This window comes from Galeopterus variegatus, unplaced genomic scaffold (assembly GCF_000696425.1).
Source record: "Galeopterus variegatus unplaced genomic scaffold, G_variegatus-3.0.2 Scaffold4127, whole genome shotgun sequence".
NCBI classification, from domain to species: Eukaryota; Metazoa; Chordata; class Mammalia; order Dermoptera; family Cynocephalidae; genus Galeopterus; species Galeopterus variegatus.
This window is the reverse complement of record NW_007730238.1, coordinates 77,216-90,776: the sequence shown is the minus strand read 5'-3', so window position 1 is coordinate 90,776 and position 13,561 is coordinate 77,216. Positions and strand designations below refer to the sequence as shown.

The 13,561-nt window shown below is 45.3% G+C and overlaps 1 protein-coding gene across 1 annotated transcript in view; it reads right to left on the bottom strand.

Annotated features, from left to right (window-relative positions):
• Positions 1 to 2,743: 2,743 nt before the first annotated feature.
• Positions 2,744 to 13,561, bottom strand: part of LOC103602403 (probable phospholipid-transporting ATPase VA) — a gene marked incomplete at its 3' end in the record, with an annotated part of 83,214 nt that continues 72,396 nt past the window's right edge. The window contains exon 4 of the mRNA XM_008586806.1: positions 2,744 to 2,952. Within this exon, the coding sequence (XP_008585028.1) occupies positions 2,744 to 2,952 (209 nt within the window). The remainder of the gene's footprint in view (positions 2,953 to 13,561) is intronic.

Below are 13,561 nucleotides of genomic sequence, written 5' to 3'. Positions count from 1 at the left end.
GTAGTGAATTTAAGCAATCTGCATAAAGTTAAAAGAAGATAATATAGATCCAGTACACCTGATGTTTATATATAGCTGGTAATTCTGCAAAGAGAATTTTTCTCAAAACCCTGATGTTTCTTATCCTCACTGAAGCAATCTAGGAATTTATGTCTCCCTTCACCTTTAGTTTCCTCATGACTGTCAGAACAACCTCACAACCAAAGCCTTTTTTTATGAGCATAGACCCATTTGTTCCTAGGAAAAATCATTGCCTTAGCCCTATAACACAATCAGAAATGTCATTAATAGCCTTCTTGATAAATGTGTGAGCAGGTTTGTCTTCATAAAAAGAAATAAACTAGAGTGACAGGGTTAGCGCAGAAAGTGAGCTAAGAATCTGGGATGAAGCATTGGGTGTGAATGCCAAAAGTGAGTAGAAGATTGATGGTGAATAGATTACCATCTCTACAGAGGAAAATATACCTAAAACTGGTCGGTAAATAATAAAATTTCTAGAGCACTAATTTTCTACTCTCTTGGCTAATTACTTTTGCGTTTCCTATAAATTTGATATATCTATCCATCTATCTATCAATCACCTATCTACCTTTTGATCCATCTATGGATATATACATATATTTATTTCTCAATGTTGTCACCTGAATTTATCGAGGTCATGATAGTCCATACAAATTTCAGAGATTAGTAGGGGGTTCTAGGATTAACAAGGCTGCTAATAGTAACTTAATTTCTCTATCTCTCTGGATGCAAATAAAATTAATTATACTTTCAATTCTCTACTCTTATTCAGATGTTATATACATATGTACACATACTTATAATATGTATACATATTTAACAGACACAAGAGATTCTGCCACAAAAATTGTTCTACATATTTAATTAATGTTAAAACTTTTTATTTACTATATTTTGACATTATGTATTAAAGTAATCAATTCTATGAATATTATGTTATATCAGATGTTTTATTTTAGATTGTAAAGAAGTCGAGGTGATTTATAGCTTTTAAAATAAAGTAACACTTGGGCCGGCCCGGTGGTGCACTGCTGTAGTGCGCCGCTTGTGAGTGCAGCGGTGCTCCCACCGAGGGTTCGGATCCCACATACAGACCGGGCCGCTCACTGGTTGAGCGAGGTGCGGGTGCAACACCGAGGGTTGTGATCCGTTGCCAGTCACGAAAAAAGACAAAAAAGGAAAAAAATAATAAAAAAAATAAAGTAACACATTCCTCAGTGTCTAATTTTTATATTTCTTTATGTGCTAATTTTTCTAATATAAAAAGCTTAAAGCTGAATTTATATTTATAATTTAATCATATTTTCCTTAATATTCATATTTATATTTATGTAATAACTCAGTTATTGTTTAGTTCTGGTTCATTTATGATATAAATTTTTAATAATATATGAAGAGAAATACCATTGAATTAAGGAATTTGCAAATAATGGTAGAAAAAATGTGGGATATATCATGGTTACACATGAGATTTTTTTAAAAACCCTCATAATGATTTTGACAAACAAGTTAGTTTCTTTCATTTGATTCTTACTACCCAGACACTGAAAGTAATAGGAGATTAATATATTTATTTAATACATACATAATGCTCATAACTTTTCTTTCTCATAGTAAGACAAATGTAGAATTATTCTATTTGGTCCATTTCCTTTCTGATTAAATAATGACTGACATGCAGGTGGCTGTTTTCTTCTTAATGGAACAACGTACCTTTTAATCACATAAGGAAACACATTAATTCCCTGATGATTACATCTGGGCAACCTGTGAATTAACATCTTAATTTTTTTCTTAATAGAAAACAATGAATGTCTAGTTGTTCGTGACTTTTCATTAACAAGGATACATTGCCATTATCAAACAAAAATAGGAGAAATAAAATGATTAAAATAGACTTCAAAAATTCTGACCATATGAGCTGGCCCGGTGGCGCACTGCTACAGTGTGCCGCTTGGGAAGCACGGCGGTGCTCCCGCCAAGGGTTCGGATCCCACATACAGACTGGCCGCTCACTGGCTGAGCGAGGAGCGGGGGCAACACCGACGGATGCAATCCCGTAGCCGGTCCCGGTCCGGTCCGGGCATAACACTGAGGGTTGAGATCCGTTGCCGGTCATGAAAAAAGACAAAAAAAAAAAAAAAAAAAAATTCTGACCATATTTCTTCAATAGAGAAGTATTTTTCACCATGGAAAAGGTTTTCTTCTAAGTTTTCTCATATGATGTTCTTTTAGCTCAGTATTGCTTTTCTTCTGCCTTTCCTATCTCTCCTTCAGCAAATATCTAGGTTTGAGAGAGTAGCTCCATAAGATGTTAGCAGACTCTGTGACTAACTGTGTGAGCATTTCCTAAACCAAATCTCTGCTGATAAAAAAGTAAAGACAGATCAGATGAATTCTAATAGGTTCTGGACAACTTTGCTTTCAAGCCCCAAGTCAATATTTCTCAGTCCTTATTCAGGACACTGAAATTACAGTCTGTCAAGATCTGATCTCCACTTTCTCCTTTTGCAATAAAGTCCAAAGTAATAATGCATGTAATTTTAATGTTTATAGATTATTAACTTAATTTTCATAGATTACTATTTTCTTGTTTCTAAACTAAGCAATTTGATTAGTACACTCAGAGATGTCTTAGAGTTGTTTCTTGTTTTTTTTGTCCTCCAGCACAGGAGACACTGTGTGGCCATGATGCCTGTGATTCCCTGGAAACATGGGTCACTTACGAGCTCTGAGAAGCCACGGACCACCTGCCGCCGCTTCAGGTTGGTCTCTCCGTCCAGGTTGGCAGTCTCGATGTGGCACAGCCCATCGGGGTCACTGGAGGAGAGCAGCAGAATGTCCGCAGGGATGATCTCATTGCAGCGAAGATGCACAAAGTCTCCCACATGGATTTCTTTCCAGAATCGGTTCACATAATTCTTTTCTTCCCTGGCAAAGAGACTTTGATTAACAAGACTGGCCAGAACTTAACCATGGCTGAATCTGGGTGATGGGTACATACGGCTCATTTAACAATTCTTTCTACTTTCATATACATTGAAAACTTCCATAATAAGAAGGTGTTTTAGAAAGAATAGTCATAAAGGCCACACATTGTATGACTCCATCTATATGAAATGTCCAGAATAGGCAAATCCATAGAGACAGAAAGTGGATTAATGGCTGCCAAGGGCTGGGGGGAGAGCAACGGGGAGCACCTGCTTCATGGGCACAGGGTTTCCTCCTGGGGTGATGAAAATGCTCTGGAATGAGACAGTGGTGGTGGCTGCACAACATCGTGAATGCACGAAATGCCACTGAATTGTTCACATTAAAAGGGTTAAAATGAGCACTGCTATGTATATACCCAAAATAACTGAAAGCCAAGACTTGAACTGGTGCTTGCACACCCATGTTCATAGCAGCGTTATTCACAACAGCCAGAAGGCGGAAACAACCCAGTGTCATCATCAGATGAACGGGTAAGCAAATGCGGCACGTGCACAGTGACAGAATATGATCGCTCATGAAAAGGAATGCTATGATGTGGACGAACGAGGAAGAACACCACGCTGAGCGAGATAAGCCATTCATATGAGGACAAGTACTGTATGATTCCACATAGACAAGGTACCTAGAATAGACAAATTCTAGAATAGACAGAAAGTAGGTTAGAGGTTACCAGGAGCGGGGGGAGGGGGGAGAACAGGGAGTCATTTTTCAACAGATACACAGGTCCCCTTGCGGTGATGGAAACGTTTTGGAAATAGGTAGTGGTGATGGCTGTACACTAATTATAAGTGTAATTAATGCCACTGAATTGGACACAAAAATGGCAAGTTTAATTTTATATGTATTTTAGCATGGGTACATACGGCTCATTTAACAATTCTTTCTACTTTCATATACATTGAAAACTTCCATAATAAGAAGGTGTTTTAGAAAGAATAGTCATAAAGGCCACACATTGTATGACTCCATCTATATGAAATGTCCAGAATAGGCAAATCCATAGAGACAGAAAGTGGATTAATGGCTGCCAAGGGCTGGGGGGAGAGCAACGGGGAGCACCTGCTTCATGGGCACAGGGTTTCCTCCTGGGGTGATGAAAATGCTCTGGAATGAGACAGTGGTGGTGGCTGCACAACATCGTGAATGCACGAAATGCCACTGAATTGTTCACATTAAAAGGGTTAAAATGAGCACTCCTATGTATATACCCAAAATAACTGAAAGCCAAGACTTGAACTGGTGCTTGCACACCCATGTTCATAGCAGCATCATTCACAACAGCCAGAAGGCGGAAACAACCCAGTGTCATCAACAGATGAACGGGTAAGCAAATGCAGCACATGCACAGTGACAGAATATGATGCTCATGAAAAGGAATGCTATGATGTGGACGAACGAGGAAGACACCACGCTGAGCGAGATAAGCCATTCATATGAGGACAAGTACTGTATGATTCCACATAGACAAGGTACCTAGAATAGACAAATTCTAGAATAGACAGAAAGTAGGTTAGAAGTTACCAGGAGCAGGGGGGGGAGAACAGGGAGTCATTTTTCAACAGATACACAGGTCCCCTTGTGGTGATGGAAACGTTTTGGAAATAGGTAGTAGTGATGGCTGTACACTAATTATAAGTGTAATTAATGCCACTGAATTGGACACAAAAATGGCAAGTTTTATTTTATGTGTATTTTAGCACACTTAAAAAAATGTGAAATGATTACAAAGGTAAATTTTGTTTTAGGTGTATTTTATCACATAATAAAAAATAACATCATTAAAACACTTTAAATCATGTGAAACTGAACTTAAACTGCAGCAGGTTAGCCAGTCACTTGCCAGTTAGGAGCACAGGTGCTGCAGCTCGCGGCTTGGGCTTGACCCAGCTCCACCACTGGGCAAACCCCTCTCAGCACCTCACTGTTATCTGCTGATCACAGATGGTAACAGGTCCTCCTCCTGCATCATTCGAGATGAAGCAGGTAACAGGCACCCCTTGCTTAGAACAATGCCCAGCACAGTCAGCCTGCAAAACCCATCAATAGATATTGACACGGAAACATTATTTGTAGATTTCTTTAGATTTTTTTTTTTTTTTTGACTGGTAAGGGGATCGCAACCCTTGGCATGGTGTGGCCTGTACCACGCTCAGCCAGTGAGTGCACCGGCCATCCCTATATAGGATCCGAACGCAGCCTCGGCGTTACCAGCGCTGCACTCTCCCGAGTGAGCCATGGGGCCAGCCCAGATTTTTTATTTTTTTAAACCCTGGAAAAATATGCTAACACATACCTCATCAAGCAATCCTCTGGTGGATATTGTTGACGAAGAAAAACACTAAAACACACGCTGCATTAACCATACCCGTCTTACTGTCCTCCCTACCCCCATAAAGCTCCACTCCTCGCCCAAATTCCCAGAGTGAGAATTTGGGCAGCAAGTCTGGATCTCGAGGCAGACAGTGTTAGCCACATCTGTGTGACTCTGCGCTTTGGATGAGGAGGAGGAAGAGTCTGGAGCTCCAGGAAGCCATCCACCAATTCTTACGCCTATGTTTTATTCCACAGAGTAGATTTGAGGGAACCCGTGGCAACCTTCAAGGGGCTTTTAGCTATCAACTGTCTTGATGCTGTAGAGGAGAGTGTCCCCTTCCATTTTAAGCCTCTATTTCCCTGTGTTCCTTTAATTCAAGATCCACCAAATCAATTACAAAGTATGGCTCTGGGTGCTTAAAGGCACAGAAAGACAAGTTAGATGCAGCCTCTGCCCTCCAAAATGAATGCGAGGCAAGACACCACCACTGGAAGGCACCCTTGGGGAGGCAGCATCGCCCTTCCTGGGAGACCTGACGCTCCCCACAGGGCCAACCACTCTTCAACACTGCTCCTCACTGTGACAAGTCCTGCCACCTGGTGGAGACTGAAGGGCCCACTGGCTGTCGCCAAGGCCCATCATCAGGGCTCAGCCCTGAGGCCAGCTGGATCTGAGACAAAGCACAGGAGTGTCCCCTGCCATCCTGCTTGCTTATCGCCAAACAGCCTGACCTCTTCTGAGTACAGAGACAGTTGGCCTTGCTGTCTGACAGATTGAAACACTCTGGCCATGCTCCTATCTCCTTTCCAAAGGTCACACCTTGACTTTGTATCATTACAGGCATCCCCTCTTCATCTTTCCAGTTGCTGGGTTCCTACAGGAAGATGGAGCAATTTGCAAGGCCAGTTCTTTCAGAAGAGTTTCCCAAAGACAAGTAATTGTCCTATCACAGAGGAAGCTGGAGTACGCCCGAGAATTAGGGGCACAGGCTTTGGTGTGATGGGGTCCCCAGGAGACAGGGCAATCTTGGGACTCACCCAGGAGAGACGCTGCTATTGGGCCATGCAGTGCTGTCTGTGTTCAGTTTATGTTAACTACGTTCCATTTATAAGCCTTTTCAAAAATAAAGTTGGCTTCCATCTGCTATGTAATCATAAAACATTCACTTGCTCGCACCATGTGAGCATTCTCAAAACAGTAACTTCAGGGGGAAGCATTTGGACTCTGAAGGAGATTTCCCCACAGCCTCCGTACAGCTGGCCCAGGGAGAGGGGCGCTGCATGGAGAGCTCAGTCACAGTCATCAGAGGTGGGGGTCCATGTGAGACACAGAAAGCAGAGTAAGCAGAAAGCAGGGCTGCTCCAGCATGCCTGGAGGAACACCAGCATCTGTGAAAAGACCCTGCAGGCTTCAGGAATCCCTACTGTGGCCTGGACCCTGGGAAACCCAGACTCAGGAATCACTCATGAGAGAAGAACCGCTTACAGTAGGCCCTGTCACTGCCACAGACCAAGGGGGAGATTCCTCCTCGGGGACCCTGATGACTGTTTCAGCTGCAGTCCCCAGTGCTGGGTCTGGAGGCTACACCCACCCCACCCCTCCCCCTGCCCAACCTGCTGCGTTTCTCTTATTTCTTTTTAAGTCTTTTACTAACCCTTAAATATACATATATATAACTATATAGTTATATATATATAGTTACAGTTATATATAGTTATAGTTATATATATATAGTTATATATATGTAGTCCTCCTTTTCACTGGGGGCGGGGGGGTATAATAGTATTTCTTTATTTTTCCCAGCCTTTCCAAATGTTTTCTGAATTGTGTGCTCTCCCCAGAATTCATATGTGGAAGTCCTAACCCCCCCCCCACCACCACCCCATACCTCAGAATGGGACTGTACTTGGAGACAGGGTCTTTAAAGAAGTAATAAGTTAGGGTGAGGTCATGTGGGTGGGCTCTAATCCAGTGTGACTGATGCCCCTATAAGGAGAGAAAGAGGCGGCAGTGATGTGTGCACATTGCACCAAGGAAAGGCTGTGTGAGAGCACAGTGCCGGGGGTCTGCACGCCAGGAAGGGAGGCCTCGGAGGGGCCAGCCCTGCATGCCTGGTCTGGGGCTTCCAGCCTCCAGAACTGTGAGATCACAAATGTCTGTTGTTACAGCTGCCTGGTCTGGGTACCTTGTTACAGCAGCCTCAGCTGACCAAGACACCTAATAATTTTGATTCCTGTGACTGACTCCGGCTAGAAGGAGTGGCTCACAGGCTGTAGCAACAGCAAAGGAGGGTGGGTAGAGGAAGCGGGCAGGGGCGACACGCCGTGCAATCTGTCCACATCATGTGTTCCACAGTCACCCCAACCCCACACACACCTGTGCATAGGGAAAGCACCACAGAGAAGACAGAAATATACTGCCGTGACACTCTTCTTGAGGCTGTTACAAGCAGCCAGGGTGAATGATTTGGGACTACCCTCTATTTGCTCAGGTCACTGTGCATGACAGTCAGGTGGACCGGACGTGTGACCATTCCCCTGCACTGAACAAGTCCCAGTGCACAGTGCTCCGGGGCCTCCCGGCAAACGCCCTCACTCTAACCCTAAGAAGGCACATGCCTGTACTCCTCCAGGAACGCCAGGTCATCCTGAGACACAGGGGTTGTGCTTTCTAAGGTGGCAAAGTTTAAAACAGTCACAGTCCTTGATACAATAGATGAGTTTACAGCAATTTCAGGAAGCAACACTATTTCGTTTCCTCCTAAGGAGAGGGCTACCCCGCGAGGCACAGGACTCTGAGACTCCCTGCCGCTGGTGGGCACGCCGACACAAGGCTGCCCTGCGCGAGCTGGGCCCATGAGCATGCTGCAGCCATTCCTGCAGGTGCAACCGAAGTGACCAATCAGTGGGCTATGTGCTGCTCAGCAGGGACACCACCCAGCTACACCTGACTGGGCCGCCTGTGCACTGTCAATCTGGACCTGAGGCCAGAGACAGGGAAGTGTAAGAGGCCTGTCTTGCTATGGCAAGGCTAATGTCCAGGAATCTTCACAGTGCCAATTGTCTAGCTCTTAATCCTGTTTGTGACGCCAATTGTAAAGCTAGGCGACCATGCTAGTTGTTGGGCTCTTTTACCTGCCGGTAATCCTGCACCGACTGGGCTGATTGTTGAGCTAGGGCTGGGTCTGGAGCTCCCAGACCCCTCAGGCCCATTCACAGACTGGGTCACAAACCCTTTATACGCCAGGCTGGGTCACCAGACCCCTTCACACAGGTCTATGAGCTAGGTCACTTACCAAAAGGTCCTTGGAGGTATAGGTTGGAAAGCACGGCTGCACCGGGTGGGCACCTGAGGCTGTCGCCCGCCCGCCTGCTTCACCAAACACACACACACACTCTCTCTCTCTCTCTCTGAAGAACACAAGAATAACAACAAAACTAAAAAGATACATTGGCGCGCATGTGCACTAAGTACAGACACACACATATGCACACACACACATATGCGCACACACACGCACACACTAAACTTGCTTACAATGGACGTGCTGAACCACACCCAGCTGGACCCGAGGCGAGGGCCCTGACCAAACTATTCTATTTTCCCAACAAAACCAAAGAAGGTGCCACATGGCCAGGGCCTGAGGGCACAACCAGGGATATCAGCCAGTGAGAAAAGGGGTATCTCAGACCTACATCCACAGGAGCCAAATTCTGCCAAGAACCTGCACGGGCTTCCAAGAAGACCCTGAACCTCTGATGGGACTGCAGCCCCAGCTGGTACCTTGACTTCAGTTTGGTGGGACCCAGCTAACCTGTTCCCGAACTCCTGACCCTCAGAAACTGTGAGATAATATGTATGTGTGTTTGTAGCACAGCAATGTAAAATGAATATATATCATCTCCATTTCTTGCACAGAAGCCAGAAGCTCCCGGGTCCTGGGCAGCTCCATCTTCTCTATTGAGCCACAAACTAAATATGCCACTGGCAGGGAGGTTTATAATACGCATGCCTGAGAAGACACTGTTTCATGAATGCTTAAAACCTAAATGAGTTTCTCTCACCACAAAGTGAGGGCCCCTCAGCGGGCATGAATGATGCATTAAAATGGAGGGAAACCCTAGAGATGTGCAGTCTCTGGGCGCAGGCTGTGTCTACAGTGCTCCAAACAGGGTGCATAGTCACTGCACGGGAATGACAGCCGGCTCTTCCTACCAGCTGCAATTACCAGCTCACGGGTCCCAAATGTCTAAGGTCAGAGTGTGGATCCGACAACTCAGAAGTCATCAGCAGAAAAGGTGCAGTTCTTCTAGGACCAACAACAAGAAGAAACCAAGATGAAAGCAGCAGTCATGGAACGTCTCATGTTCAAGAACCAGTTACAAATCCAATCTGCTCCGGCTCATGCCCGTGCCCACCTTCCCTCAGGACTGGAGGGGAGGCCGGCTGCTGTTTCTGTGACAGCCCCTCGCCTCTGGCCACCCTTGCTCAGCTGTAACCGGAGGGTGTTAAACAGACAAAGCCACACAATGCAGGGGTGGAAGAATGAGAAAATGTTAGAATTAGAACCACTAGTGATAAATTCTGTTTAAAGACAAAAAGAAAAAAGAAATCAAGATCTCTTAATTCATCATTTTTGGTCACTTGTTTAAGATGAGTTAAACTATTTATCTGTACTAGTTATGTTTTTAAGGTTAAGTAAACAATTTTATAAGCTGGAAAGCAGTTTTTTGTTTTGGGTTTTTTTTTTTTTTTTTTTGTAGCTCTTCATTACTGCAGGGTTTAAGGACTACTGCTTAGAAATGTTAATGTTTTATTTCTTGAAACACACCAGCTTCTTCACTGTTTAATTCTCAGGTGGCCTCCCGCGGCCGGCCCTAATGTTTTATTTCTTGAAACACACCAGCTTCTTCACTGTTTAATTCTCAGGTGGCCTCCCGTGTCTCTGCAATGGCAAAGGGTTTTCTACAATGTAGTTAAATCTTTACAAAGTGGGGAAGGTGGGATCTGTTTCCTAAAACCAAGTACTTAGATAAAGTTTTTTAAAAAGGCATATGCAGGAAATGAGAGAATTGTACTTTAATCTTTAAGCATTGTTTTCAAGGGATTTGTATTCAGGTATTTAGCTACAGTTTTTCCTTATAGCCACGGAACAAAAAATACCTTTTATAAGGTGATGACAGATTCCAACTTTGTCCACAACCAGTTAACATCCCTGGGGACCCAAGGCCACTCCATGTACAAGAAAAGTCCCCAAATAATTTAAATCATCATCACCCCTGACCAGCCTCGTCTATGAATTCACGAATGAGACTGTTCAGTTTGTCTTTCTGGGCTGGCTGGGAAGATGTAAATGGAAGACGCACTCTCACTCTGACTACACGTCCAGCAAGCTACTCCTCACTTGTAATGTGATATGAGGGTTCGAGTGTAGTGACACTGCTGTCAACACAAAGCAGCAGCAAACATTTGTGGTGGCATCCCACCACACTTCTGAGGAGGTCCAGGAGACAGGCGAGTGTGCACAAGCACGGAGCCCAGAGCACCTCACAGTTGGAGACACTTGCTTCATCTACTTTTTGACAACTTAGGAGATGAATGAGAAGTATAACATGTTTGTAACATGCACACACATTTGATTCTCTTACCTTCATGTTATATACCAACTTTATATGGCCACATTTTACCCCTTCCCATGTTCCAAAAAGGCCAGCTTGAAGGTAATCGCACATTATTTTTACAAGGATGTATGGGACGCCCCACCCCTGCCAGTCCACCACCTGCCAAGTACACACCTGCCTGAGGTGCTGCAGGGGGGCGGTGCTTGCTTTCTCCCCCTTAAAACTTGTCCCTCTCTCCAGCAAGAGCAACCAAAAAAAGGAAAGTGTCTTGAGTTAGGTAGAAAAGAGAATGTGGCAGAGAAAGAGGAGATGAAGGTTTTCAAGGTTTGAGCATTAAGGATTTTTTTAAGAACAATTAATACACTGAGAGGAAGAACACTTGTCTTGGTTAGACAACCAGGGACTGCTTCCTGGAAGAGGGAGCATCTGAACTAGAACTTGAGGGTGAAAAAGAATCTTAGCTTAACCCAATCCTGCCCTACACTAAGGGTACTGCTTAAACCAAGAGCAGAATTGGATTTGGGAGAGGCTGGAAGGGCAGTGCCCAAACCAGAGATAAGAGAAGGTCAGATCAAACATGATCCCCAGGCAGGTCCACAGTCACGGAACTCTGGAATAGAGAAAGCAGAGAGAGGATGGGTGGGGAAGTTTGTATATTCCATGTGGCCAGACAACACCAATGATCAGGTGAAGAGACTGAGGACCTGGTAACTTGAACACAAGCACCACCAACCTCACCCAGGAGCAGGATCTTTTTCTAAGAAGAGATATACCTGGTGATTTTTCTTTTTTTTTTTCCTTTTTGTCTTTTTTCATGACCAGCAACGGATCGCAACCCTCAGTGTCGCGCCCGTACCGGACCGGGACCGGCAACGGGATCGCAACCCTCGGTGTTGCGCCCGCACCTTGGTGGCGCTCCCACAGAGGGTTTGGATCCCACATACAGACCGGCCGCTCACTGGCTGAGCGAGGTGCGGGCGCGGCACTGAGGGTTGTGATCCCGTTGCCGGTCCCGGTCCGGTACGGGCGCGACACTGAGGGTTGCGATCCGTTGCTGGTCATGAAAAAAAAGACAAAAAGGAAAAAAAAATTTATTCCTTGTTTAAATTGCTCCTTCTCTCAGTAAATTTCCATAACTAACCTCTCACTTTGTTTCTTCCTATCTGCCTTTTAAGGCAACACCTCTGGTGCAGAAGTTGCATGCCTAAGGTGCTTTGCAGGACCCTTGGAGTTAGCTTGGCCCAGCACAAACTGAGCTAAACTGGTTTAGCCCACAGACCTCTCTACTGAGTCTGCATGAGGGCCAATGGGTGACCTTTTGACACCAGAGGGCCAGAAACTCCACTTCTAGATCCTGCTAAGAGTGCCATTTTCTGAACATGCAGAGGCATGAAGACAGCTTGCACCTGCACAAATCATTGAAGAACTTCTTCAAACCCTTTAACCCCTCACGATCCCACACACCTCACACCATCCCTAAGCACTTCCCCATAAAAATCCCTTCTTTCCTAATGTGGACAAGGTAGATTTGAGATATATTTCTCCTGTTTTCTTGCTCGGTTGCCTTGCAAGTAAGACTTGTTCTCTGCTGTAAAGACTGGTGTGTCAGCATTGGGTGCAGGCAAAGGAAGTCCATTTGGTTCCATAATAGGGACAGAGAGCCCAACTGTGAGCAACTGTCTGTTGGCTAATATACCCTCCACCAGAGAAGTAAAATGGTGTTAAAGACCAAGATACACAAAATGGCACCTGAGAAAGTTTCCCAGAAAACCCCCACTCAGAAAAATCCCCTAGCTGCCATGTCACCTTCCTGCACACGCAATGAGAAAGTCCCAGCTCAGCTTAAACCCCACTCCCTCCCCTTCCTTCTTAGCCAATAGGAACAGTCCAGCTCAGCCTAACTGGATATAAAAGGCCCACCCCGACTCTCCTGCTGCTGCTCCCACTTCCAAGAAGGCATCCCGCTTGTTCATTTTGCCTGCCTAATACAGTTTGGTTGAGTCCCTGTCTCCTGGTGTGTCTTATTTTGTGCTCGGGCTGGGGTTTTGCCTTTCAACTATGAATTCAGAATCTGGTGGGGCCATGTGGGGTGGGCTCACAGCTTTGAAGACAAAGGCAGACAGAGATATGGATTTGGGTCTCCTGAGCACAGTGGTGACAGGAGCCCCTATTGTGGAGGTCCTCTCTGAGTCACCAGGAGGTAGGGTAAGAGAGGAGAAGCAGAGATGCAAGCTGAGTGCTGACTGTGCAGGGCACAGGAGTGCCAGGTGGGGACCCCAGCGGAGTGGCTGGCTGGGCAGGATGGGCAGTGGAGGAGGGGAGGCAGCCAGGTGAGGGCCGGGAGCTGGCCAGCTGGGAGGTGCCATGCCCACACATGCGTACAGGGTCCACAGTGCCTGCCCACCCCTGTGGCGGCCACAGCCAGGAGCCTCCATCCCTCTGCCTTCACCCTTCCACGGCCAAGTGAACAGATCTGCAAAAACAGTCAGTCATGGAATGTGTACACGGAATCACCGTATTTTCACTTCATTTTTGGAAATTGTAACTTTCAAAGGCACAACTCAAAACAACACATCCATGAAGACAGAAGGTCACCTTTCCAAAGTTCCTG